At 39.4% G+C, this 24,108-nt stretch overlaps 1 protein-coding gene across 5 annotated transcripts; it reads left to right on the forward strand.

Moving 5' to 3' along the window:
* Window positions 1–690: 690 nt before the first annotated feature.
* On the forward strand, window positions 691–23,145 carry FAM220A (family with sequence similarity 220 member A). Of its 5 annotated transcripts, XM_044980851.1 has the most exons (6): window positions 3,998–4,265; window positions 4,371–5,290; window positions 9,144–9,244; window positions 19,811–19,970; window positions 21,568–21,748; window positions 22,806–23,145. In XM_044980851.1, the coding sequence occupies exons 2-6, from the start codon at window positions 4,451–4,453 to the stop codon at window positions 22,973–22,975; spliced, it is 1,452 nt and encodes a 483-aa protein (XP_044836786.1). In that variant the 5' UTR covers window positions 3,998–4,265; window positions 4,371–4,450; the 3' UTR covers window positions 22,976–23,145. The 5 variants fall into 5 exon arrangements, 4 of the variants coding, with proteins under 4 accessions (XP_044836789.1, XP_044836786.1, XP_044836787.1 ...); XM_044980852.1 differs by lacking the exons at window positions 9,144–9,244; window positions 19,811–19,970; XM_044980853.1 differs by lacking the exons at window positions 19,811–19,970; window positions 22,806–23,145 and having other exon boundaries at window positions 21,568–21,717.
* Window positions 23,146–24,108: the final 963 nt, after the last annotated feature.

Below are 24,108 nucleotides of genomic sequence, written 5' to 3' on the forward strand. Positions count from 1 at the left end.
ATTTAAAAAAAATATTTGCATGGAAAAGTGTTTGGTTGATGTGCCTGCTAGAGCGGCTGTTCAGCACTTACAGGCTGCTTGTGCCAGAATAAAATGAATGCAAAATATACTTCCTATGAAAACACAGAGCAGGGGGATTCAGCCTGGACCTAGGCAGGAAGAACTCAGGGCAACACTCTTTCTTACCCCTGCAGCAGGGCACCCTGGGATCACACTGTCCAGCAGAGTCAAGGGAAGCCCCTCACCTAATCCCCTCTGCTTCCCGAATACGAAGGCTCGGGCAGAGCCTGAACTAGTCAGCACTCAGCCTGCCCTTGGCTAAGGTAAGGTAGCCAGAGCCTGTGCTGGCCTCGCCCTGCCCGGCTGCCTGTTCTCCTCCACAGGCGGAGAAGGCCCAAGCGCCCCCTAGTCCCTCCCTGCTTCGTTCCCGCCTATTCTGCAGGTAAGGGCAGTACTGCACGTACCCTCCCTAGCCCCGAGTCCATAGTCTTAATACGCATGCGCCTAATCCTGAGGTGGGAGGGGCTGAGGCAGGAGCCCAGCGGCTCCGCGAGCACTGCCCGTGCGCGGGGGAGGGACGCTCTTTGCCCAATTTGGTTTTGGTAGCCCCCAGCCTGCGTCGCTGCGCCGTGCCGTCATAACGCAAAATCGCTGTGACGTAGCAAGCGGTGGACCTGCGTATGTAAATTTCATAGTTGTCCTGCCTCCTTCCCGTCTCCCCCGTTGCGCTCGACATCCGGGCTCTTTGGGCTGGGGGCGGCGAGAGGCCCTGGGTCGGCTCCCCAGCGGGTCAGTACGGAGCGGGGGCGGTGCAGTCCGAGCGCCCGGGGGGCGGGGCGGGGCGTATATGGCGGCGGCTCTGTCCGCCCTGGCTGCTAGGCTCTCGCAGTCGGCCGCCGCCAGGTCCTACGGGGTCTTCTGCAAGGGGCTGACCAGGACCCTCCTCATCTTCTTCGACTTGGCCTGGAAGCTCCGGATCAACTTCCCCTATCTCTACATCGTGGCCTCCATGATGCTCAACGTCAGGCTGCAGGTGAGTGGGGGGAGGGGCTGCGTTCTCCGCCCGCGCCGCCGGGGGGCTTGCGGGAGGGGAGGCGGCCGTGACTCCGCTTGAGTCAGGCCATTGCTGGGGTTACTAACTCTTCCCCGGCAGGTTGGATCAGGTGCCCGCGAAGCTCCCTGCGCTGCCGGGGGCTGAGGGCCCTGTTGTCTTTTTAATCTGACTAGAGAGAAACTTTTGCGCTCAGTCCCAACTGGAGTGAACGTCAGGTCGTGGCTGTGATGTGTTTTGCGCACATCCTTACGCGGGAGGGCGTTCTGCACACAGCATTTTAAAATTCTGCAGGTTTTATTTGTTAAGAAATAAATGCAGAGGCTCCAGCGTGGCAGTGGGGCGCACAGGCCACTGGCTGCATCAAGGTGGGAGATCACCCTGCAGCTCCCTCCAGCCCCAGGATATGGACTCAGTGGTGAGGCTGCACCTAACTCTGACACCGCATAAGATAAGGACTGGGCTTGCCCCTGCCCCAGAAACACCCTGTGGCCCTGCCCCTCTATGCCGGGTGCACCAAGTGTGGGGCAGGCAGGCTCAACCACGCAGGATCTAAGTGGGGGGGATCCAGGTGTGGGAGACTCCGGATGCAGGCAGCTCAGTGGGGAGGTTTAGGTGTGGTGGGCATCTGGATGTGCACAAGCTCTCTGGGGGGCTTCCAGGTGCAGGGGCAATAGGACTCTGCAGGGGCTTCCAGGTGAAGATGTTTGGGGCTCAGTAGGGGGGGTCTGGGTGCTGGGGGAGTGGGGCTTGGTGGGGTGGTGGTCTGGGTGCAGCTAATTGGGAGTCAGTGAGGGGGAGTATGGATGTGGGGGCTCAGGCATCAGGGTGGGGGTTTGAGTGCAGGGAGCTCAGTGGGCAGTGGTCTGGGTGCAGGGGGCTCCAGATGCAGGGGTTGAGGTTTAGTGGGGTGGGGTTTGGGTATGGAGGGCTAGGGGAGTTCTGGATATACCATGTGAGGTTTGGCAGGGGTATCTGGGTATGGGAGGCCCAGATGCATGGGGGTTAGGTGGATGGGGGAGCAGCTTCCCATACAGTGACCCCTCTCCCCACAGCAGAGGAGCAATGCGGGCATAAAGCAGGGGAGGATGATGAGCTTTCTGTTTCTGGGGGTGGGTCTGACACAGCCCCAGTCACCCCTTGCAGGGGAAGAGGAAGTCCTGTCCTATCCTGCCTCCAGCCCAGACAGGACTAGCAGCTGATCCCAGCTCAGGGTAGGAGCCACTGGCTGGAGTGTCTCCAGCCCTGTGGTTATTTACCTCTCTGCTGGCTACTCCAGGTGCCTGAAACAATGTACCTGCACTGCTAGGGATTGGTGCATGACTGGTCTTGCAGCTTCCCTTTTAGAAAGCAATTTTTCTGTGGGGAAGCCAAGAAATCCACAGGTGACATGAATTCTTCACACATGCAGTGGCATAGAATTCCCCCAGGAGTAACATCCTGTTGTGTAAATTTAAAAACAAAGACCAGTACATTGTGGTTATGCTGTTATCTGATCCTGCGCAGCAGTCACTGTAATAAGCAATAAGTGACTATTATTCTAGTCCTTCAGCTTGCATGTTATCTTGTCTTCTTTGTAGGATACATGCTGTGTTTAGTGTTCCAGTTTCTGTCTGTCTGGCTAAATAATTTTATTAGCATATATAGGTTGAAACAAAATCAGCATAACTACCCGAAGGAGCAGTAAAAATTAGTTTTCTGGTAGAGATTAACTTTCAAATTCAAGAAGAATTGTCCTACTAGGAAACCCAGGATAACTTGATGCTTACACTAAAATATACATTTATAAGCTTTTGATTTAAATGTAAAACAAACTATTTGGAGCCCGCTCTTGCAAGATACAGGGCTCCCTCTATTTCATCCATCCCAATGGGTCTTGGAAACTCATAATCTGGAGGGTTAGGCCTTTACACAGCTTGTTAGGATGTGAGCCTACTCTCTCACAGAAGGTGGTCAACGTTTTGCTGTTGACTTCACTGGCAACAGAAGAGGGCCTTCATGAGGCAAGCACTTGAACAGCCTTTCAGCCAGCTACTCAGTGGGAAGGGAGAAGGGGGCGGGGGGAAGTGACTGTGGAGAAGGTCTCTGAAAGCTTGGTTGTGGTATGTTAGAGGACAGATGTTATTACCACTTGAGGCCCATAAAGGATGAAACTTCTAAATCTAACAAATAAAATGATAAACTGATAGGGAGACTGAATGGACCAGAGGATTGATGACATGGATATGGAGATGTTTTCTTCTTGCACCTGTCTTTCTGTGCTACAACTCTTTAAATTTGTAAAGTTAGTGATATGTCTGGATATAAGCCATGTTTAGCTCCACAGACAGTATTCAGTTAGTAACCATGGCAGCTATTTCATCCTTGTCTACTGCTTGTTTTGGCAGATGGTGGTCGTCTTGTAACACGATCAGCATCTTGATTTGTTGCAATATACATTGTAACCCCTAATCGTACTTGTGCAATCAGTTTGCCTGGTGGTCTTTCCTCTGAGCTGCGCATATTGTTCCATCTGCTGTATGTGCCAATCAATGTGAACGTTCTCCGGGCACTTAACCCGTTGCTGAGGGCTTATAGTTGTGCAGTTTTTCACTGAGTGCCTTGATACAAAGTTAGCAAGTACAGAAAGTAGCACACACAAACATGTTTGGGGGGAAATGAAACATTATTAAAAACAGCTTTGATGGCCATAATAATTGAGACTTTGCCTCTAATTTTAATGTCCATGTTTAAAAATTAAAGGAAGAGAGACACTTAAAACTGATCTCTGATGTTAAGCCTCTGATCACTTAAATACTGCAATCTTATAGGTTAAAGTAGAGAGTATTGTTATGCAATAAGTTTTCAGATGTCTCATTCGCTGAGTCACCTGTGACGCTTTCCACCACCCAACAAAGGTAAGCTCTAACTCAGTGAGTTTAAACTGCAAAAGAGGAGAAACTAGCATTAAATGTGCAGCAGAGTAGAGGGACACTTGCTATCAGAGGCCGTGATCTTATATTTTGTGTATAGGAATAACATTTTTAGAACCTGTTAAAATTAATAGCATTAATATCCACTTTCAGCAGTGTAGGATAAATCTGCTTGAACATATTCAAGGAAAAGAGTTAGGGGGACCTCCTTACAAACTATACTATTAGGTTCCTCAACTACATTCTGCTGTTGAGCTATTCTTTTTTTCCTTCATGATATGGAGATCTCTAAATAATATCTGGTAATACTGATAATGTTGTTTGGATATGATGAAAAGGTGTAAGAGAAGCAATTGAAGATGGAGACTGACCATGAGTTAATTTCCTGTATTCATTCTTTCTTTCAGGTTCATATTGAGATCCATTGACTTGCGACTTGCTGTGCTGCAACTAGGGTTAATAATAGTCTGTATTACTGTTTAACAAAATGCAAAGTTTGAAGGACAGAAGAGCTATGATTGTCTCACATATGAATATGGAGGAGGAAGACGATTTAAACCATGAACATTTATGTGAAAGTGGCCCAAATAGCCAAAATGAGATCCTTCACCTTCCAGATGTGTGTTCCTTGTTGAAGAATTCTCAAGTTGATCTTAATAGTAGCTTACAAAAAGAATTCTTTTCTCTTAAGATCAGCAATTGTTCTTTATTTAAGGCTGTACCTTTGCCTCATATCGGCAAGAAAATGCCTCCTCATTTGAGTGAACCAACAAGGTTAAATTTAAGTGCAGCTGTCTCTTCAAAGGATTCATCTCATCTGCTCTTTTCACCTGAGAGAGGACGACTTGATAAGGTTTTTAACCACTTTGATAGTACTTCTGTGACAGATTGGCTGGAGAAAGCATATAATTCTATTAGTGACTTGGGTGTCTGGTGTTGCACTGGAGATAACTTTGTACATTTTGCACATTTCTGGCTGTCAGAGCTACAGTACAATCAAAAAAGACAATTGTTGGAATTAGAAATGGGTATTATTGAGGATGAATTGCAACTTGCATTTCTTGAGGAGTTGGATTCTGAACTGCAACCTTCTGATCTGCATTCCATCCTTGCTGCCACATTGAGTGAATATCCTATGGGACTACTGAGCAACCAGAAACCATGTATTTTCCTTGACTATTTAAATGTCATGTCTTCAGAGCAAACAACTGCATATAAAAAAATGCTTTCAAGTATAAAATATACAACAAATAATCCTCAGGTAACACAGTGGCTACTAGCTGTACGAGCTTTTGCACTAGCAAATCTCTGGCATGCAGTAGTGAAGGTAAAAGCAAAATAATGCTGAAATTTTAATAATGTCTGTTTTTAATATTAGAAAAATATATCTGATTAAATCAAACAGTGCTGAGACAAAGTTAGAGTTCAGGTTTTAGTGAGAGCTATGCAACTAAATTAAATGGCACTTGGAGTTGCTAATAAAACACTCTTGTCTAGTAAGTAATGGGGAATATTATATGGAATGCCATAACTTCTGGGCTCAGGAGATTTTAATTTCACTTATTTAGGATTCATGCAGCTCTCAAATGAGTTTCTCACATTAATGCTTGGAAAGCTTTTGACTTTAATTTTACAGCACTGATCTTTTTTTAAGGGTCTGAGCTAAAGCTGTGCTTTTTGGCTGGTATTTATAGTCCCCTGTTGGAAAGTTCTTACCTGTAGAATTCAATCCATCTATCTCAGCATATTTTTTTTTTTTGTAAACCTGTGACTCCAAAAGCATTTTGTATTCAATTAACTGAGAGATTCTGAAGGTGAGAACTCCAATGTAGGACATCTCTCAAAACAGTGGGTTTTTTTGTTTTGTTTTGTCTTTTTAAGAGAAATGGTGTTAGTTTCATTTAAAGAATATCTTCAATGAAACTTGCTGGTGACCTGTAGACAAAGACCTATCAATGTCTCCCTTATAACTAACTATATTTGCAGGGGGATTGTGTGTCCTTTCTTTAAAAAACAAACCTTCGTTATGAATCTTACTGGAAATATGAAGCCCACTCCGGGTGTGTGGGGGTGGGGTGTAGGGTAGCTGATCTGCCTAGAGCATTGAGGTTGAGGTATGCAAAGGTGGATATAAAACTCTAATTTTTTGCACTCCCCTGATCCTGTTGTAGCTCTGTGGAGACTTGGTCCCAATGCATCCTGAGGGCAGCAAACAGTCTGTAGGGACCAGAAATGTGCAAAACATAGAGCCATGTCCCCTTTTCCCTGCAATGCTGGCAGGCTGGTATACAAATGTTTACAATGCCTCTGCAACACTGAAAGGTCATCCTTACCCTGAGATGATCCTTCCTAAGCCCATTAAACTCTCCTTTGGACAAGCTTATGCCAACAATTCTCTGCAAATTAGCCACATTGCGTTGGAGAATTTGGCCCTTAGGAACTGATTCCACAAACCCTTATTCATATGAGTTGTCCTATTGATTTCAATGCCCCAGGTTATGATTTACAAAATTTTGAAAATAACTCAATATACCTTTAGGCTTCTAGGAGTGAAGAAAGTTTCTCTTTTTGTTGCTTTCAGAAGTGGCCTTTTATTTGCTTTGAGTCCCACATATGGACTGACTTCTGTGTGTTTAAAAAATATTTCTAAATTTAGAAAATTAAATAAAATTATGTGCACTTTAAAACTACATATGTAGTTTTAGACCTTAGATCACATATGTACTAGTTACATAATCAGCAGAGATGTCAAAGTAGTCATACATTATAAATAGTAAACAGCTGTGAAGGAGCTGTTGCTATCCTGGGCAAAAATTAGACTTTGTCCCATAGACTGTAATGGAACCATTGTGTGTTATATAACTCATGTCCACTTTATTGTTTTTAGTAAAAGCTCAGAGTTCTGCGCAGTGAGACTACACAGTCAATAGCATTAGAAATCTGACAGTTCTCTAAAAAGTCAAATACTGAGTTGTAGATTAAATTATCAGAAGCTACTTATCTATTATGGGAAAGGATGAAAATTGTTAATTTAGAAATTATGCTCCCTGCTACTTTTCTGGGGCAGGTGACATAAGGTTTTCTTATTTTTAAAGCTATGGATACCGGCAAAGAATTAGGATCTCTCTTCCTATACATTAAGTGTTTCAAAGGTTAGTCTCCTTTTTTTGCACTCAGTACCAGTTTTGTATCTGCATTTATTGTTGCATGGACATCTAAGAACAATGTACTCATTTGCACAAAAATTGCACTGCAATTATTTATGCTTGTAAGGCCAGGCTGAACACTTTGTGCCTTAGTTTATCTTTTCCTGTTGCATGTTTCTTACTTAATCATTCCTCTTCTTTTTTGTAACATCATAGTTACTTTTAGAGATGATTTTGATGTACACAAATGTCCAGGAATGAGGAGCAAATGAAGGTGTAAGAAATAGATCCCCCCGCCCCTTTGTTTTTGCTAGGTTTGTCTTTATGATGTTTAAAAAAGACTGACTAGAATGTTTTTACATAAGCCTATTGTATAGGGTGCTGGTGACTTATAACATTCCTTTTGAATATTGTAAACAAATTGTTCTATGAAGGGACTTCTGGTATGATGAATATTGTATACTACAGACCTGATCATATAGATGTTTCACCATGACAAGACTGTTAACTTCCCTGAGTGTGTGGCTTTCAGCCATGATCATGGGATCAGGTTAAACAGTCTGCAATAACTAGACACAGAAACAACAAGGAGTCCAGTGGCACCTTTAAAGACTAACACATTTATTTGGGCATAATATTTCCTGGGTAAAAAACCCACTTCTTCAGATGCATGGAGTGAAACTTACAGATGCAGGCGTTATACTGACACATGAAGAGAAGGGAGTTACCTCACAAGTGGAGAACCAGTGTTGACAGGGCCAATTCAGTCAGGGTGGATGTAGTCCACTCCCAATAACTGATGAGGGGGTCTATTTGAAATCTGTTTCTGAATTTATTTATTTTTTTTGTTAAAACCATACTTCAACAAAAAATTCAGAAACAGACTTCAAGGAGAAACTGCAGAACTAAAATTCACTTGCAAATTTAACACCATTAATTTGGGCTTCAATAGGGACGGAGTGGCTGACTCACTACAAAAGCAACTTTCTCCTGGAATTAACACCACCTCATCAGTTATTGGGAGTGGACTACATCCACCCTGATTGAATTGGCCCTGTCAGCACTGGTTCTCCAATTGTGAGGTAACTCCCTTCTCTTCATGTGTCAGTATTATAATGCCTGCATCTGTAATTTTCACTCCATGCTTTTGAAGAAGTGCGTTTTTTACCCATGAAAGCTTATGCCCAAATAAATCTGTTAGTCTTTAAGGTGCCACCAGACTCCTTGTTGTTTTTGTGGATACAGACTAACATGGCTACCCCCTGCTACTAGACACAGAAAGGTGATTGAATTGTCGTTTGTCGTCTTTATGTAATCTTTTAACATTTAAAGAGTGTTAATTCTGAGTGGATTAAATCCATTCTAATAAATTAACATGCCTTGAATTTGATTTATTGTAAACCTAAAAGGTAACTTAAACATTCCATCTGAGACTGAAATAAAGGATGGTTTAGTGTGGTAGCATTTCACATGCCATATATACACTGCACTTCAAGGCTGGAGAAGCATAAATCAAAAGCAGTATTCTTGTACTACTAGAATTATCTGGTAGAGACAGCAACACAGAAATGTCAGTGTCTTCCCCCTGGGAGGGAGAATTGTAAACCAAAGGGGAGGTAGGATTTCATAGATGTGTAATATTTATACACATGGCTACTGTGTACAGTGATGTGTACACCGGTAAAAATTTTTCACTATACCTGATGTGCTGATCTCATCTCAAAAAAGGGAAAATGTCTGGACTAAAAGCATTGAATCGGTTTTCAGGGAGTTTCATAGCCTCAGTAAATCTGATGTAGGAATCAGTTTTCACAGTAAATGCCTCTCTAGGGTTGAGGCTGTCCTAAGGAATCTGTTGTACTAGGAAAGAATATATTTTAGTGGGGTGGGTAATTTCGAAAGACTAAAAGATGGCTTTTTTTAAATACTTCCAATTTTTTGCTTGCTAAGTTATGGATATCAGTCAGAAGTATTTAATACATCAAAGTAAAATATAAGACTAGTTACTAAACAACTTAATGCTTTTAAATTCAGTTTTATAAGGCATTGGTCAGTATCAAGCTTGTTCCTGAACTACATATCAAGAGTTCTCTTTCTGCTACTACAAAGCAAACAAACGAAGTGGTTAAAGAAAGGTAAGAAAATAAAAAATGTAGTATTGAGAATTATCTAGCAACTTTTTATAAACATGTTTCTTGACTGAAGTGGAACTTAAGCAAATACTGCACTGCTGTTTTTAAAGGTCACTTTAAGTATGTTTAAAACAAATAATGAATAATGCCTTGAGCCTTTTTAATGTGCCTGCGGAGAACTGTATGTGTATAGGCAAAACCACAGCCATATGTTTTGAATGCTGTGTAAACTGTCTTGGCCCTTTAGTGTTAAACTTCAAAAAGGAGTAGAAACTATACTAAATATCAAGGCTAGTAGGTACTGGCATTCATGTAAATTACATGTATACCTCACAAGGAAACTATGGGCCCAGGCAAGGAATACCTGCAACATATTGTGGGAACTGCTTGTTGTGGCTTATTTTCTGAGTTTTGAGGAACATAAGTGCTTCGACTGAACTTTTTACGTTGTGTGCTGGAAAAAATATGTGGACTTTCTTCATAGGAGCAGGTCCTTAGCCTCTTTCTCATCTTTTACCAGTTTAGCAGATAAAATGGTTTGGTCCTGTATACTTCCCTCCTGCCCATATCACTACCCTCATCTGTTTTGGATAGGCTCCTCTATATCTGGTTATTGTAACAAATTTTGACAGTGTATGAACACTGACATTTGTCATGAGAGCTTATCAGAGTTTACCTATTAATCTTAGCAGATATACCACCTCAGTGGTAAGTTTATTTTGTTTGCTTTTATTCTCTAAACCAGCTGCTTTGAAAAACATTTACCTAACAGTCCAAATCCACAGTCCTTTTTATTGTTGTGATTGTGAATTGTAATCTTATGTTGTCAGATACTTGTGGCATGGAATCTATCAAGGCCTGCAGCTAGTAACCAAACTAACCATGCTAACTTATGCTGCTTGGGTTTCTTGGTAAGATAGTCAGTCTGTCATGAGTTTTTAAGAATTATACTGAACTGTCTGAATAAACCTGGTTGCAATCTTTTTCATAATGATTGTGTTAAATGAGGCATGTTTTATGACATTGGCTTGATCTTTTTCTATAATACTTGAAAGATGTTGAAGCCTTTAGACAAAGTAACTTTAAAAATAAGTTCTACTTACTAATCTTTAATGTGGTGAACCTCTCTTGAAATTAAACTAAAATCTATCATTTCTCATGTAAAAATACATGCTACATTTCCCCAAATAAATGATTCATAGGTCCACTTATGAAAATTCAGAGGATGTTTTCTCTGACCCATTCTTATTTACTGATAAAAATTTTTTTTTCATGTTAAATTAAGGACATGTGGCTACTCGTTTTGACACCCAAATGTCAGAATAATAGCCTGAAAATGATTGTTTGGACATCATGCTCTAAATTTCAGTCCTTGATTCTTGTTTTGGATTGGGATGTGTTTTGAGGATGTGTTCTTTGTGCAACCAAAACTGCCATTGACATCAAGACCCGAGTTCAGCTGTTCATTAAAGTGATACTGTTAATTTGAAACTCAGTCCATTTCAAAAAGTGATGTAAGGAACTTTCAGGAATGGTATCAGACTGTATAACTGTACCCATTTTTGTTACTACTTTTTTAAAATTAAAAAAAAAGTGATGTTTCTCTGGTGTGTGGAAGACTTATACAGACTGGGAAACTGACTTAAAGTTAACAAACTGAAACAAATAACCAAAAGATTAGAGAACAAAATTATAGTAATCTTGAGTATTTACCACCTACTGTTATGACAAGTAATTTTTGAAGTTGACAGTCTCTCTTTAAAACCAACTCACTCTAGATTAGTGCCTGATCTTCACCACTGAAGTCAGTGGGAGCCTTGCCACTGGCTTCAATTGACACAGAATCCATCCCTAAATGGTGGGTAACAATTTAGTTTTCAATGCTTATATGCATGGTAATGTGAATTGTCTTGGCTATAAATGCTAAAACTCTTAGTATAGGCTTTTGCACACGAAACAACTAAATACTCTTTTTGGTCATTCTTCATGTTGCAGTAAGAGTTTTAAAGAATCGAGAAGGTCTCCTAGAGTGTATCAGCCCAAAAGGACTACAAATGTATCTTAAGGCCTGGTCTACACTGGGGGGGGGGTTGAACTAAGGTACGCAAGTTCAGCTACGTGAATAGCATAGCTGAACTCGAAGTACCTTAGTTCGAAGTACTTACCCGTCCTCATGGCACGGGATCGAAGTCTGCGGCTCCCCCGTCGACTCCGCCACCGCCGTTCGCGGTGGTGGAGTTCCAGAGTCGATGGGAGCACGTTCGGAGTTCGATATATCGCGTCTCATCTAGACGCGATATATCGAACTCCGAGAAGTCGATCGCTACCCACCGACCCGGGTGGGTAGTATGGACGTACCCTAAATGTGGCATACCCATTTGGTGTAAGGAAAGATGCTTACAATAACTTTGTCTATTTGAAACTCTCTTATATAATACTCTAACTCATGAGCAAGGAGTTTCTGTAGTTAACTTGAAATTTTGTTCTGAGTGAAAGCAGGCTTTTTAATATATAGCACTATATACACTTATAGAAGCTGATGAATTATGATGCTGCTTACTTACACCACAGGAGGGAGTTAAACATCAAGCTTTTGAATAATTTTACTTACCTGACTGCACAGATTTTTCCAGTACAGTGTTTCAATAGCCAAATCCATTCTCAAATATGCTGAATTTAACTTACTCCTATGGATTGTTACTGCAATGTTGTGTAAAAATGTATAAAGTTCAATGCACAGTAGCAACTTATTGTGATTGTTTACAGTTGAACTCTAAATGCCAATGAATGGTTTTATCAAACTGTTTAAAAAATAAATGTTTTGAAAAATAAATTGCTTGTTTTTTGTTTTCTGATTTTATAAACTGCAGTTTAATAGCCTGTTACCATAGTACTTAACCAACTTAGAAAACATAGGTCATAGCGGCACTGTGGCTGGTATACAAATAAGATCAAGATGCTGCTGTTCTCTCTACACTCTATCTCAAGTATCCCTTCCACAATGAGAATTGTATGGGAGGAAGGGAGAATCCTCAGTACGCAAATATGAAGATATTGTCCTGAAGAATATGTAAACTAGTTCACAAGAGAAGCAGTGTCTTATCATACAAGTTTGGTTTCTTTAAGAGATGGAATCCAGCCCAGAACTTAGCAAAATCTTTTGCTGAGTTCATAGTAAAGCAAGTATTCTCATACTTTGTATTTCTTTTTTTATATCCATTCCTTACTCATAGGTGATAAGCAGTTGTAATTCACCAATAATGATTTATCCAAATCCAGGATATTTCCCAACTGATAGGTCTAAATTTGCATAATCTTTACATAATACCCAAGTTCAGCTATGGATTTTAAAAATAGTAGTATGTATGAAATTGCATGTTAGGGCTAGGATGGTGCACCATTGCATTGGAATGTGACTCTTAATCACAAGCTACTCTTAACAAGAGCCCGTATGGTACCATGGAAGTAGCTTTGTCTAAGTTACAACGGCTGAAACAAAAAAGACAGCCCTTTTTATTTGGAGTGATAGTTAGAGGCCAGAACTATAGTTTCAGTCAGTCCATGTGCATGACTTCCATTAAAAGGAGTAGGAATGCTGCATGTGGAAAAAGGAGTAGGAATGCTGCATGTGGAAAAAGGAGTAGGAATGCTGCATGTGGAAGAAGGAGAGAATATGCCTTCTTATGTCTGGCCTTAACAGGGCTGTAGTCAGGATTTACAGGGCTTGGGATAAATTGTAGAAGCAGAGCTACCTCTGTGACCCTATCTGCTAAGGATAGTAGCCTCATGTAATATGCTGGGGTCCTACCACTTTTTTTCTGTCCTTGGTCTCAAAAAATGAGGAGGGTGTGTTTTCCCCCCCACACCCCCCCCAAAAAGACCCAGATCAATCTCTAATGACTCTCAAAGGACCAGAAATGCTGCAAAACTCCATTAAGTGAAACTTTCCTTGAGAGGTGGAGGTTGAGGGCTACAGAAGAGGCCATATTGGACTGTCCAGTGCTGGCTCTCTTAGAGATGGCACCTCTCCCTTCTAAACATACAGGTGGAAATCCTCACATGAAGGATCTCCTCTGTATGCATGTAAAGAAGGGATGCTCTGAGCCTTTCTCTGCCATGCTTAATGTGGCTCTTCTGTATTCCCCAAACCACTCACCACTTAGCATCTTGACTTTAACTTCTGTTCCTCTTGCTGAATGACTTCTTCAGGATCAAGGTAATTTTGAATACCTAGTCACTTTACCAGATATGCCAAAATTACATTTCCATGTTTACTGATTAAGGTACTTGAACTAACAAGTTTACTCCCTCCTCTCCATCTTTTCCTCAATCTTACACAATTTCTGTTGTAAAATTTATATTAATTCAAGACCATGATTTCAACATCAAGTGGAAATGGAAAGCTACCACCACAATTACTACTAATTGACAAAGCCACCCAAAGTCAGCACTACAATTATTACTAAATTACACCAGGATTGACCAGATATGGAGAACGAAATGCCTTCCTGGCTTTGGTGGGGAATGTCATAACTTCTGCAGGTTGGAGGACACTCTGAGGAAAATATGTTGCTGCTGTTCTATGTGCTATATTTATTCTGTAGAAAAATGGGACTTTGGTTTCCAGGGCGATCATGGCACCCTTCTCGAGCACAAAATTCACATTTACAACTAAAACTTTTTTTACTGAGTGAGGGAGAAGGCTATTTAAACAAAGCAGCAAAGGAAAGGAAAAAATGAATACAGAAATGTCCTAACAAAGCATATAGTAAAGTCACAACTTTGCCATTTTTATATATGTATATAGTCATATTTTCAGAGTGCTGTAATGTTAGTGAAAATCCAGCTTTTTTTGGTCTACTGTAATTTTTAAAAGTTTGAATGGTTCTCTTTCCTTCATGAGTCTTTGAGTTGCAAAAGTTAAGCTTTCTGTCCTTTGCCCCTTTTTGTGCCATTTAGCATCACTTCAGCTATGGCTGCAGGAATGTACGTTGCTTTGGAGGCAAAGTCATGTGCAAGTCAAACCTGATGCATTACATTCACTGTTTCTCTTTTTTGTGGAAAAAGCCATGGTTAGCAAAATGCTGCCTTTAAAGCAGCAGAAGGAGCTCATATTTGACATATGATCTAAAGTCTCCAAAAACACACTGGCTATTCCCAGGTTGTTTCTAATGCAATTATAGCAGGATTGTTCTTTAAAAATCACCTGCAAAAGAAGTTGAAGAGATTTTTTTTTTCTTCTTCACTGAGCCATAAAGAGAGCCTGAAAGCTGGTGCGTTTTTTGTTGTGTTTTTTTTAAATAAATTTTTATATGATATGGAACTCTGGCCTCCTGATGTCAAAATTCTATGGGTCAGACACAGCTAAGCAACTGAGAAAAGGGAAAATTAATGTAAGTGTATAAAACTGTAACTCTAAAGTCCAATAAGCGCTTGTGAGAGAGGCCACCTTTACTAAAGATCCAATCCTCCAGCCTCTTCAGTTAGGCAGTGACAGAGTTTGCCTAATCAACATCTGAGATCACTACAAAGTCCTACAGCAAAAGTAGGGAAAGCTAGATGTGACTTTCTGGATACTTCTAAGCTGAATAAACAAGCGAAGAGAAAAAAACCTCTTCAGTTCTTTTTGCATTATAAAGAGAAAATGGGCACAAAACCAATTTTAAACGAATAATTTGCATGTTGCCTTTGAGGGGGGAAATTTGAGGTCTTATTGTCAACCTGTTTAGTGCTTATAAAATGTTTTGAAATTTTCTGAGTTATAAGAAGTGCAAAGTTTTTACAAATATTGTATCTAAACATATTGAAAGATTCTGTTATGTATTCCTTAACCTCTTAACTCAGACTTTAAAAACCCACAAGTTGTAACTCTTCTAAAGCTCTGTTTCCTATTGAAAGGGTTCACAAGAGCAAAGGACAAAAGAAGAAAAAATCCTGAAAGACGCATGCTTATCTGTTGCTCACTGAGCAAAAAGCCCAAGTGCCACAGACCAACCATCTGAAACTTTGCTCTCATTTTGAGCCAGATGGTGGAGACTTTAATTGCTCTGATGAGCAATTACTCTCACAAGTCATCCGTTCTGAGGTCTATGAAACTGCTTGTGCAAGTAGCTGCTCACCAGAGTAAGTAAAATTTCTCAGGCTGGACTTTTTACAAATTAAAAATCTTCTCTAGACCAGCAGCCCCTCAGTAGGGGAGTCAACCTTATCCCATGTCTGCCTTTTCTTGTCTACCTTTCAAATCCAATATGCACACTGGTGGCACGCAAGGATAAATTTCCTGCCTAGTGGCTTCCTCAAGGATTGGAGCAGCACTAACATTTCTTGTTTCTGACCTTTGCTCATAAGGAGGATTCCCTAGAGTGAAAGAAACAAGTTATGAAAATTGCTTGTTTTTGTGTCATTCAAAAAATGCTACCATTTCTGGTCTAGGTCATGGACTAATCAGTCTGAAGCACTTCATTGCAAAATCTTTCTTGAAGCCTCGCCCCATCATTCTGGTGATTTTTTTAAATTATTTAAATTATATATATAATATTTTTTAAAAACAGACTTTTTAATAGTGCTCTCTAGCATTTTCCTAAAGGCTTGCCTGCTGTGCCCCTTCAGCCATTTATTTTGAGCCAGGTTTCTGGATGATGAACTTTCTATTAGGCTGAAAATGAGGGTGTTACATAAGTTAAACTTGCCTGTCTCTGTCCTACATTCCTCTCTGGCTCTTGAGAGGAAAACTAATCAAGGCAGACCGATATACGTTAAATGTTCAGCCTCCTTTCATCTTACGCCACCCTCCCGCTGCTTTTGAGTGATAGCGTTTGTACAGACTGTAGCACTTTCCAAGTCCTTCCAGTCTAGTGCCCGTGTCCTCGCTACAATTTGATGGTCAATTCAAAAACTCTATGACCTATATTGTTACCACTGCTGAACATGACTTTCAAAACTCTTCTTACTTCATGCTTTCCTTTTATGCTCAGCCATTCATTTGTAGTTGGTAATTGTACCTTCTGATCACACTCCCCTTTGGCTCAATTACTTGCAGGTGTCAGCAACCTCCTAGCTTGTGGGAGTTGTCATTTCAGGATGCTTTTTATGGGCACTTTGTCAAGCTGTTTTTGGCACTTGTTCAATTTTAAACTCATTCTAATGCGTCTTGTTCTAGCATCCAGAACACAGCCATTGTAGTCTGAATGAGTCTCTTTATCTCTTTTATAGCAAGTGCTTTAGGCTCCTTTTTAAAATTTGTACTGTTAAGACAATAATATCCAAAACCATTTTGCTGTTTGCAAATGGCTACTACTACTATCATTATTATGAAAAATGTTTTTATTAGTGAAAATACCTGATGTGCCTTTGTTAGTCATGTACACTTGATATTCTTCAATTGATGGTCTGCTTGAGAAGGAGTTGCACTTTAATTCCTAGCAGAAATTCCAGGATTGACAAATATTGACTTAAAGGACAATTTTATCCCTTTTGCTCAACCCAACAGTTTGAAAATCTGATAGGAAAGGAACACTTCTTCTATGAATGAGCTGTTACCTGAATTTGGAAATTAATGTTTAATTGCCATTGGCATCAACCTTGCTTATAAAGGGATATAACTTTGGATACTGGCAGAGTGGAAGCCTAAAGTAAGAAGCTGTAAACCAATTTGGATCATGCTTTAGAACTAGTTTAATTTTAATAATCTTAAGATGGAGTTTAATTTTTTCTCAATTTAAGCCATTTATTTAAATTGAGAAATACAATTACAAAGCTGTGTTCGTGTTGCTTTAATAGTGGTTTAAAAATCTCTTAAATATGGTGTCCATAATGGCAGTCAATCATAGAACTGGAAGGGACCTCGAGAGGTCATCTACTCCAGTCTACTGCACTCATGGCAGGACTAATTATCTAGACCATTCCTGACAGGTGTTTGTCTAACCTGTTCTTAAAAATCTCCATTGATGGAGATTCCACAACCTCCGTAGGCAATTTATTCTAGTGACAGGTTTCAGAGTAGCAGCTGTGTTTAGTCTGTATCCGCAAAAAGAACAGGAGTACTTGTGGCACCTTAGAGACTAACACATTTATTTGAGCATAAGCTTTCGTGGGCTACAGCCCACTTCATCGGACGCATAGAATGGAACATATAGTGAGGATATATATATATATATATATATATATATATATATATATATATATACATATATATACATACAGAGAACATGAAAAGGTGGGATTGGTTGGGCAACTCCCACCTTTTAATGTTCTCTATATGTATATATATCTCCTCACTATATGTTCCATTCTATGCGTCCGATGAAGTGGGCTGTAGCCCACGAAAGCTTATGCTCAAATGTGTTAGTCTCTAAGGTGCCACAAGTACTCCTGTTCTTTATTCTAGTGCTTAACCACCCTGACAGTTAGGAAGTTTTTCCTAATGCCCAACCTAAACCTCCCTTGCTGCAATTTAAGCCCATTGCTTCTTGTCCTATCCTCAGACGTTAAGATTTTTTTCCCTCTTCCTTGTAATAACCTTTTACATACTTGAAAACTGTTATGTCCCCTCTCAGTCTTCTCTTTTCCAGACTAAACAAACCCAATTCTCCCTCATAGGTCATGTTTTTTCAACCAACTGGACACAATACTCCAGTTGAGGCCTAATCAGAGCGGAGTAGAGTGAAAGAATTACTTCTCGTGTCTTGCTTACAACACATCTGCTAATACATCCCAGAATGATGTTCGCTTTTTTGTAACAGTGTTACACTGTTGACTCATATTTAGCTTGTGGTCCACTATGACCCCCAGATCCCTTTCCACAGTACTCCTTCCTAGTCAGTCATTTCCCATTTTGTATGTGTGCAACTAACTGTGCCTTCCTAAGTGGAGTACTTTGCATTTGTCCTTATTGAATTTCATCCTATTTACTTCAGACCATTTCTTCAGTTTGACCAAATCATTTTGAATTTTAATCCTATCCTCCTTAAGCACCTGCAAATGATACCAAGCTGAGAGGGGTTGCAAACTTTATAAGTGTACTCTCTATGCCATTATCTAAATCACTGATGAAGATATTGAATAGAACCGGACCCAGAACCGATCCCTGCAGGACCCCTCTCGTTATGCCCTTCCAGCAGCTCGTTATGATTTTATATTAAGTTAAATCAGGCCTTAAATATAATGTTGTCATTTTTGAAAATTAATATAGTTATTGTGATATTTAATTTATTGTGAATGATTTTAACTTTTCCGGATATGAGATGGTGCCTTGTCTAATAGAAAAAATCCTTTTATTAGGCTATTGGTTGAGAATATAATTGATCATTTTGTCATTTCTTTACATTTAAATACAATAAATCACACAGAAGGGTGAGGGGAAATTTTAAGTAGAGTGCACAGAGAAGATTTTTTCCCCCCTGCGTGACAAGATCATTGACAAATACCTGAGCCCCAAAGTTCACTTTTTGGGGGGATTGAAGGATGGGGTAAGGTACAGAAACGTGTATTACAAAGTTTAATAAGAAATGAAATATTTTGAATGACATGGCTGCTGATTTAAACAAAAATTTTCTTGTTGTGTTCTCTGAATTATTTACTATATTTTTAATCCAAACACACCTGTATTTTTTTCTAGTCCAGGAGATCTACAAGGTCAAATGGACAATTTTTTTAAATAAAGTTGGTGGGAGGAAAATGGAGCCTGACTACACTGTCTCAAATGAGTGAAATGGAAAAAGTCAGTCAATATAAATGGTGGAAAGGAAGTTTAGATATTTAGCCTTTTATCAGTTTCAGTAAACCAGGGTGGTATTACGAGAACAAATCAGAGCTTCAGTCCTGCAATATGATTAATGCGGGTGGTCCCCACATCTATTGACTTAAATGGGATGCCTCATAGGGGTCTGCCTGTATGGATCAGACTGCACAATCAAGGCTCAAATTAGTTTTGTGAGTGCCATTTTAAATTTAACCAAGATTATTCATATAATCCCACTCCCAGTGAAGTCAATGAGAATCATTACACTGACTTGATGGGAAATTGGATCTGTCCCTCTCAGATTAAAGAAAGAAAAATGGCAGTACTTGAGGGGATGAAGAAGAGATTGCATGTAATAGAACAAGAGCTCTCCCTTCACCCAATTTCCCTGTTGCCAATTATGGAGTGATTAAAAGCTTTGGCCAACCATGACTATATAAATACAAAATACAAATAGTGGCAAAAAATAAAAATTCACTGTCACATTTAAGTTTAAGCACATTGTCAGAAATTAACTGACATACATCACAATTAAATGGCCAAAGTTATAGCATACTCCATAGACTTCCACAGTTACAGAAAACCACTAAAAATCCTCATAAGTTTATAAAATGCCTTCCCTTCCTATCTTTTAAAATGGCTTATTTTATAATGGACTTTTGGTGACTGTTTATATAAGATTTTTAATGACTGCCTTTCTCAATTATTAGAAAATTATATAGAACTGTAAAGAACCATTGGTAATCAGCCTATTACAAACTTCCATGCATTATTTTTATCATTTTATCATTCTTATGAAGAAATGTTATATTTTTTTTCTTCTTCCTCAGAGCTCTACACAGTGTCCAGCTGGGATATGCTGATGTCTTGCATTATCTTATTATAAACCAGCAGCTTGACCTTGGTGCAGTAGATGAAAAAAATCGAAATCTCATATTTTTAGCCACTATATATGACCAACCAAAGATACTGGACTATTTTCTTGACATGGTCAGTTGACTGAAAAAGTTACATTAAATACAAAAATATAAAATGTATTAATTAGGAACTCTATAGGGTTTATAACAAATTAGTATGGCTAAAGGGCGTGGGTATAAAAAATTAAACCAGAGCTCCTTAATTTGATTTTTTTAGTGCAAAAGACTCAGATTCTGCCCTGCTCTTGAGTCACTCCCCCAGTGATTATTATTTTGCAATCATATTTTCCTATTCTTAAAAATGTTCACTCCCCTCTTGTATGGAAGAACCACATAATTAGGGGAAACTAATTATACGTAAAGGTCTGTCAAATGCATAAATAAACAAGCTAAAACAGAGGAAAATAACTTTTTGCTCTCTATTATTTCCGTTACATTTAGCTGTTATCTGGAACCAGGGCCACCGAGAATGGGTTCAGGCCCTAGTGAAAAAATTTTTCAGGCCCCCCAGCAATGGCGGACTGGCTAAACGGCCGGGGAAGCCGGGCCCCGGTAATTTGTACTGGCTTCCTCCCCACTCTTGTCGGCCCTGCCTGGAACAATAATAGTTTTAAAATATAGACAGAAGTGTTACTTAATTTGCCTTGTTCCCAAGTGTCAGTGAGGGGCACAGTTAAATAAAAGAAATAGAAAATTAAACCCAGGTGTTGATTATTAGTGTGTGGGGGGGGGAGAAATAGACTCCGAACTCCAGAGCTGAGGAGTTGAGTTGTGAAGTCCTACATTAAGTTATAGTAGTCCTCTTAATGAGCAGAAGCTGACAGGTCTTGGAAGTGCTTTTTGGACTTTCCCGGTTTGGGGACAAATTTGGCACCAGCTCTGGCTATCGAACTTTGTGGCATCACACATAAACTGTTGTTTTCTTTGGCAATAGTAGTTTCTGAAAGATGATCTCAGCAGGCCCAAAATATTATTGTTAATTTTCATTTTAAAAAAATACACAGGAAGTGAATTCGCTCATGAAGCGAAAGACTGGTTGCAAAGAAAATTGACGCCCTGTTTGTTTAGAGTGTAAGCTGTTCAGGTCAGGGACTGTCTCTTACTTGATCTTTGAATAGCTTCTAGCACAATGGGGTCCTGATTGGGCCAGGCCCCCTAAGTGGTATTGTACATAATTTTTCCACAGAAGAGCTACAGAAGTAGTGCAAGTTTTCCCACATTATTATGCTGATGATGCCTCCAATCTATGTGGAAGCCCACCTTGAGAGGATACTTCAGTCTTCATGTCCATTCAGGTCTGAGCCTACCTTCTGAGGCTAGATGTTTCTCAAACACCTTGGGGACAGACACTGTAAAAGAACCTTGAGAGAACAAGAGTTCCACTTAGAGCTGACTATTGAATTAGGCTCGATGTCTCCACTAAGAAGGGGACTAAAAATCACTGAATAATTCCATGCAGCTAGCAGCCATCAGATGGGTGTAATGACTTTTGATCACTACAGGTTTGGAACACATCTGAGCCCATTACCCAGAGATAAAAGGCTTTATATTTTATTAATACAGAATATGGAGGAGTTGTTCTATGGTCTGAAATATAGCTGCTTTTCTCATTGTAAATCTGTTTTGGTTGTTCAGCTCAAAAATGTTTTCCTGATTATTTTTTGTTCTAGGGACTTCCCATACCTGATGTAAACCACGCAGCAGAAAATGGAAACACACCACTCCATGCTGCAGTGAATACTGGAAAAATGCACCTTGTATCTTTGCTGCTGCATTATCCTGGAATTAATGTGAATTTCCCAAATCCCCAGTGTGATGGAGCTACTGCTCTACATCTTGCTATTGTCTATGGTAAACTTTCTCACACATCATATTTTCTATGGTCGCTGTCAGACGTTTAGACTTCTAAGAGGACTCTATTTTTAAACCCCAATATATGTGGCTTTATAATGTAAAAACGGCAAAGAATGTTGTTGGATTATTATTTTTTTTTTACCTTTTCAGTTGACCATTCAGTACTTGTAGTTAAGGAATCAAATGATTGCTTAAGTGATTAGGAGCTCTTTGTCTATTTTAAAATATATGTATCTCAGCTCTGCTAAATCTGAGTGAAATACAACCATGTTTTGAAAAGGGATGGGGGGAGCAGTTTGTACAAAATATGGCATAATATTCCATGGGAATATTAGTGGCTAGGAAAAAAAAGCCATATCAGGAAACTGTTCTCTGCAAATCTTGGCTTGCAAAAGTTTGCAGGATAGACCAAGACATTGTGAACATAAAGATACACAAAGGAATGTCTACATAATATTTTATGGAAGGATTAGTCTGAAGAGGAAAAAAGTTATCAGGCAACTTGCAAAAGGTTTTTCCTGTGGGTGGAGGAGACTTTTTGATTTTCTGTTTATTGAAGAATTGTTAGTCAACTGCAGATTTTTATAACTGGACTTAGTACATTTTTGTTTTTATGATGTACACATTCAGAAAATATGTTTCATTTCCTTATTCATCACAGCATGTTTGATATGTCTTTCCATTTTGATTGTGCTGCTAGCATATGATGTTAGACCTGTTCATCTTTATTATGTTTTTAACAAAAGCAATCAATTATGTTAAAATGTTCTAAGTTTTTATTATTAAAAAAACACTTTCCCAGAATCTCCTAAAATTCTGTTTTGTTTTTTTTTCATTTATACTCCAGTAAATGGATATATGGTATTCTGTGCAAATTTATTGTTAAAACTGTCTTAGATTGTATTGGGAATTAAAATAGTGCATTTACATTTAAATACCTATTTAAAATAGGTGAGGTAATTTTGTTTTTCCACAAAATAAAAGAAATATAGGTGTGATATTAATGGAAGTCTTTGGACTCCAAAATCCTCTTCACCATCTTTGTTTCATCTAGGGTACTTGGGAATTTGCTATTTATTGCTGAATGCTGCAGCTGATGTGAAAAGCCCCCTGGGAGATCTAACACCTGTGCAACTTGCTGAGAATTTTGGTAATGAAACTATAACTAAGTTCATAAAGATGCATGTTAAAAAACTTAAACTTGAAAATAAAATGTTTGCCTGACGATGTAAAGCATAATAGCATTTTCCAATGTATCAATTTAATTTTGTACATTATACCTATTTTAAACTTTTGACATTACAGTACTGCTTTTACCTGAGACATGGCAGCTTGCCAACATTAGTTTTTAGTGGTAAATCCTGCTATGCAGACCTGTACGTTTTTATATCTTAGCCCACTTCCTTCTGTTATTTTATCCTCTCCCTGGTTTTGTCTGTTCTCAACCAAACATGTAAATGAAAGGATACATATAATCTCCTGCATATTAAAACTGACACTTTAGTTTTTAGGTATAAAAATACAGAGAATATTGATTTCAGTTGTACTAATACAGTGAATCATATTTTTACACAGTTATAAATTGAGATGTTCATCAATTTGGCTCCTAAGTATTTTCTGGATTATTTATGTGTGATATTTTTTAAGACAAGATTTTAAGAAGTGACTAATGATTTTTGGTGTCACCAAGTATTTGAGTGCCCAACCTGAGACCCCTTAAAGGAGCTGCATAATCAAAGTGCTGAGCATTCACCCTCTGAAAATGAGGCCCCTTTAAATGTTTAAATTAAGAGACTCTTTCTTGTATATTGTATGCTTGAGATCATAGAACTCCCCTTCTAACTTACTTTCTCATTTACAGGGTCACCAGGAAGTGAAAGCAGGCGTTTGCATAGGATTTTTGTAGCTGGCATTGCAAGATATTTATGTGCTAGATATGCTAAACATTCATATACCCCTTCATGCTTCGGCCACCATTCCAGAGGACATGCTTCCATGCTGATGATACTCATTAAAAAAATAATGTGTTAATTACATTGGTGACTGAACTCCTTGGGGGAGAATTGTATGTCTCCGGCTCTATTTTACATGCATTCTGCCAGAAGCTCGGAATGAGCGACAGGGGATGGATCACTTGATGATTATCTGTTCTTTTCATTCCCTCTGGGGCACCTGGCACTGGCCACTGTCGGACAACAGGATACTGGGCTAGAAGGACCTTTGATCTGACCCAGTAGGGCCATTCTTATGTTCATATATTTCCTGTTATAGTAGTCTTGGATGATGACTCAGCACATGTTCATTTTAAGAACACTTTCGCTGCATATTTGACAAAATGCAAAGAAGGTACTAGTGTG

This window comes from Mauremys mutica, chromosome 11 (genome assembly GCF_020497125.1).
Source record: "Mauremys mutica isolate MM-2020 ecotype Southern chromosome 11, ASM2049712v1, whole genome shotgun sequence".
In the NCBI taxonomy this organism is placed as follows: Eukaryota; Metazoa; Chordata; order Testudines; family Geoemydidae; genus Mauremys; species Mauremys mutica.

Bases quoted from the DNA above. Each gene is read 5' to 3' on its own strand.
- FAM220A (XM_044980851.1), top strand. From the start codon at position 4,451: ATGCAAAGTTTGAAGGACAGAAGAGCTATGATTGTCTCACATATGAAT. The intron at 5,291-9,143 runs GTAAAAGCAAAA...TTTTAAATTCAG, and splicing joins TCTGGCATGCAGTAGTGAAG to TTTTATAAGGCATTGGTCAG. The intron at 19,971-21,567 runs GTCAGTTGACTG...TTTTTGTTCTAG, and splicing joins TGGACTATTTTCTTGACATG to GGACTTCCCATACCTGATGT.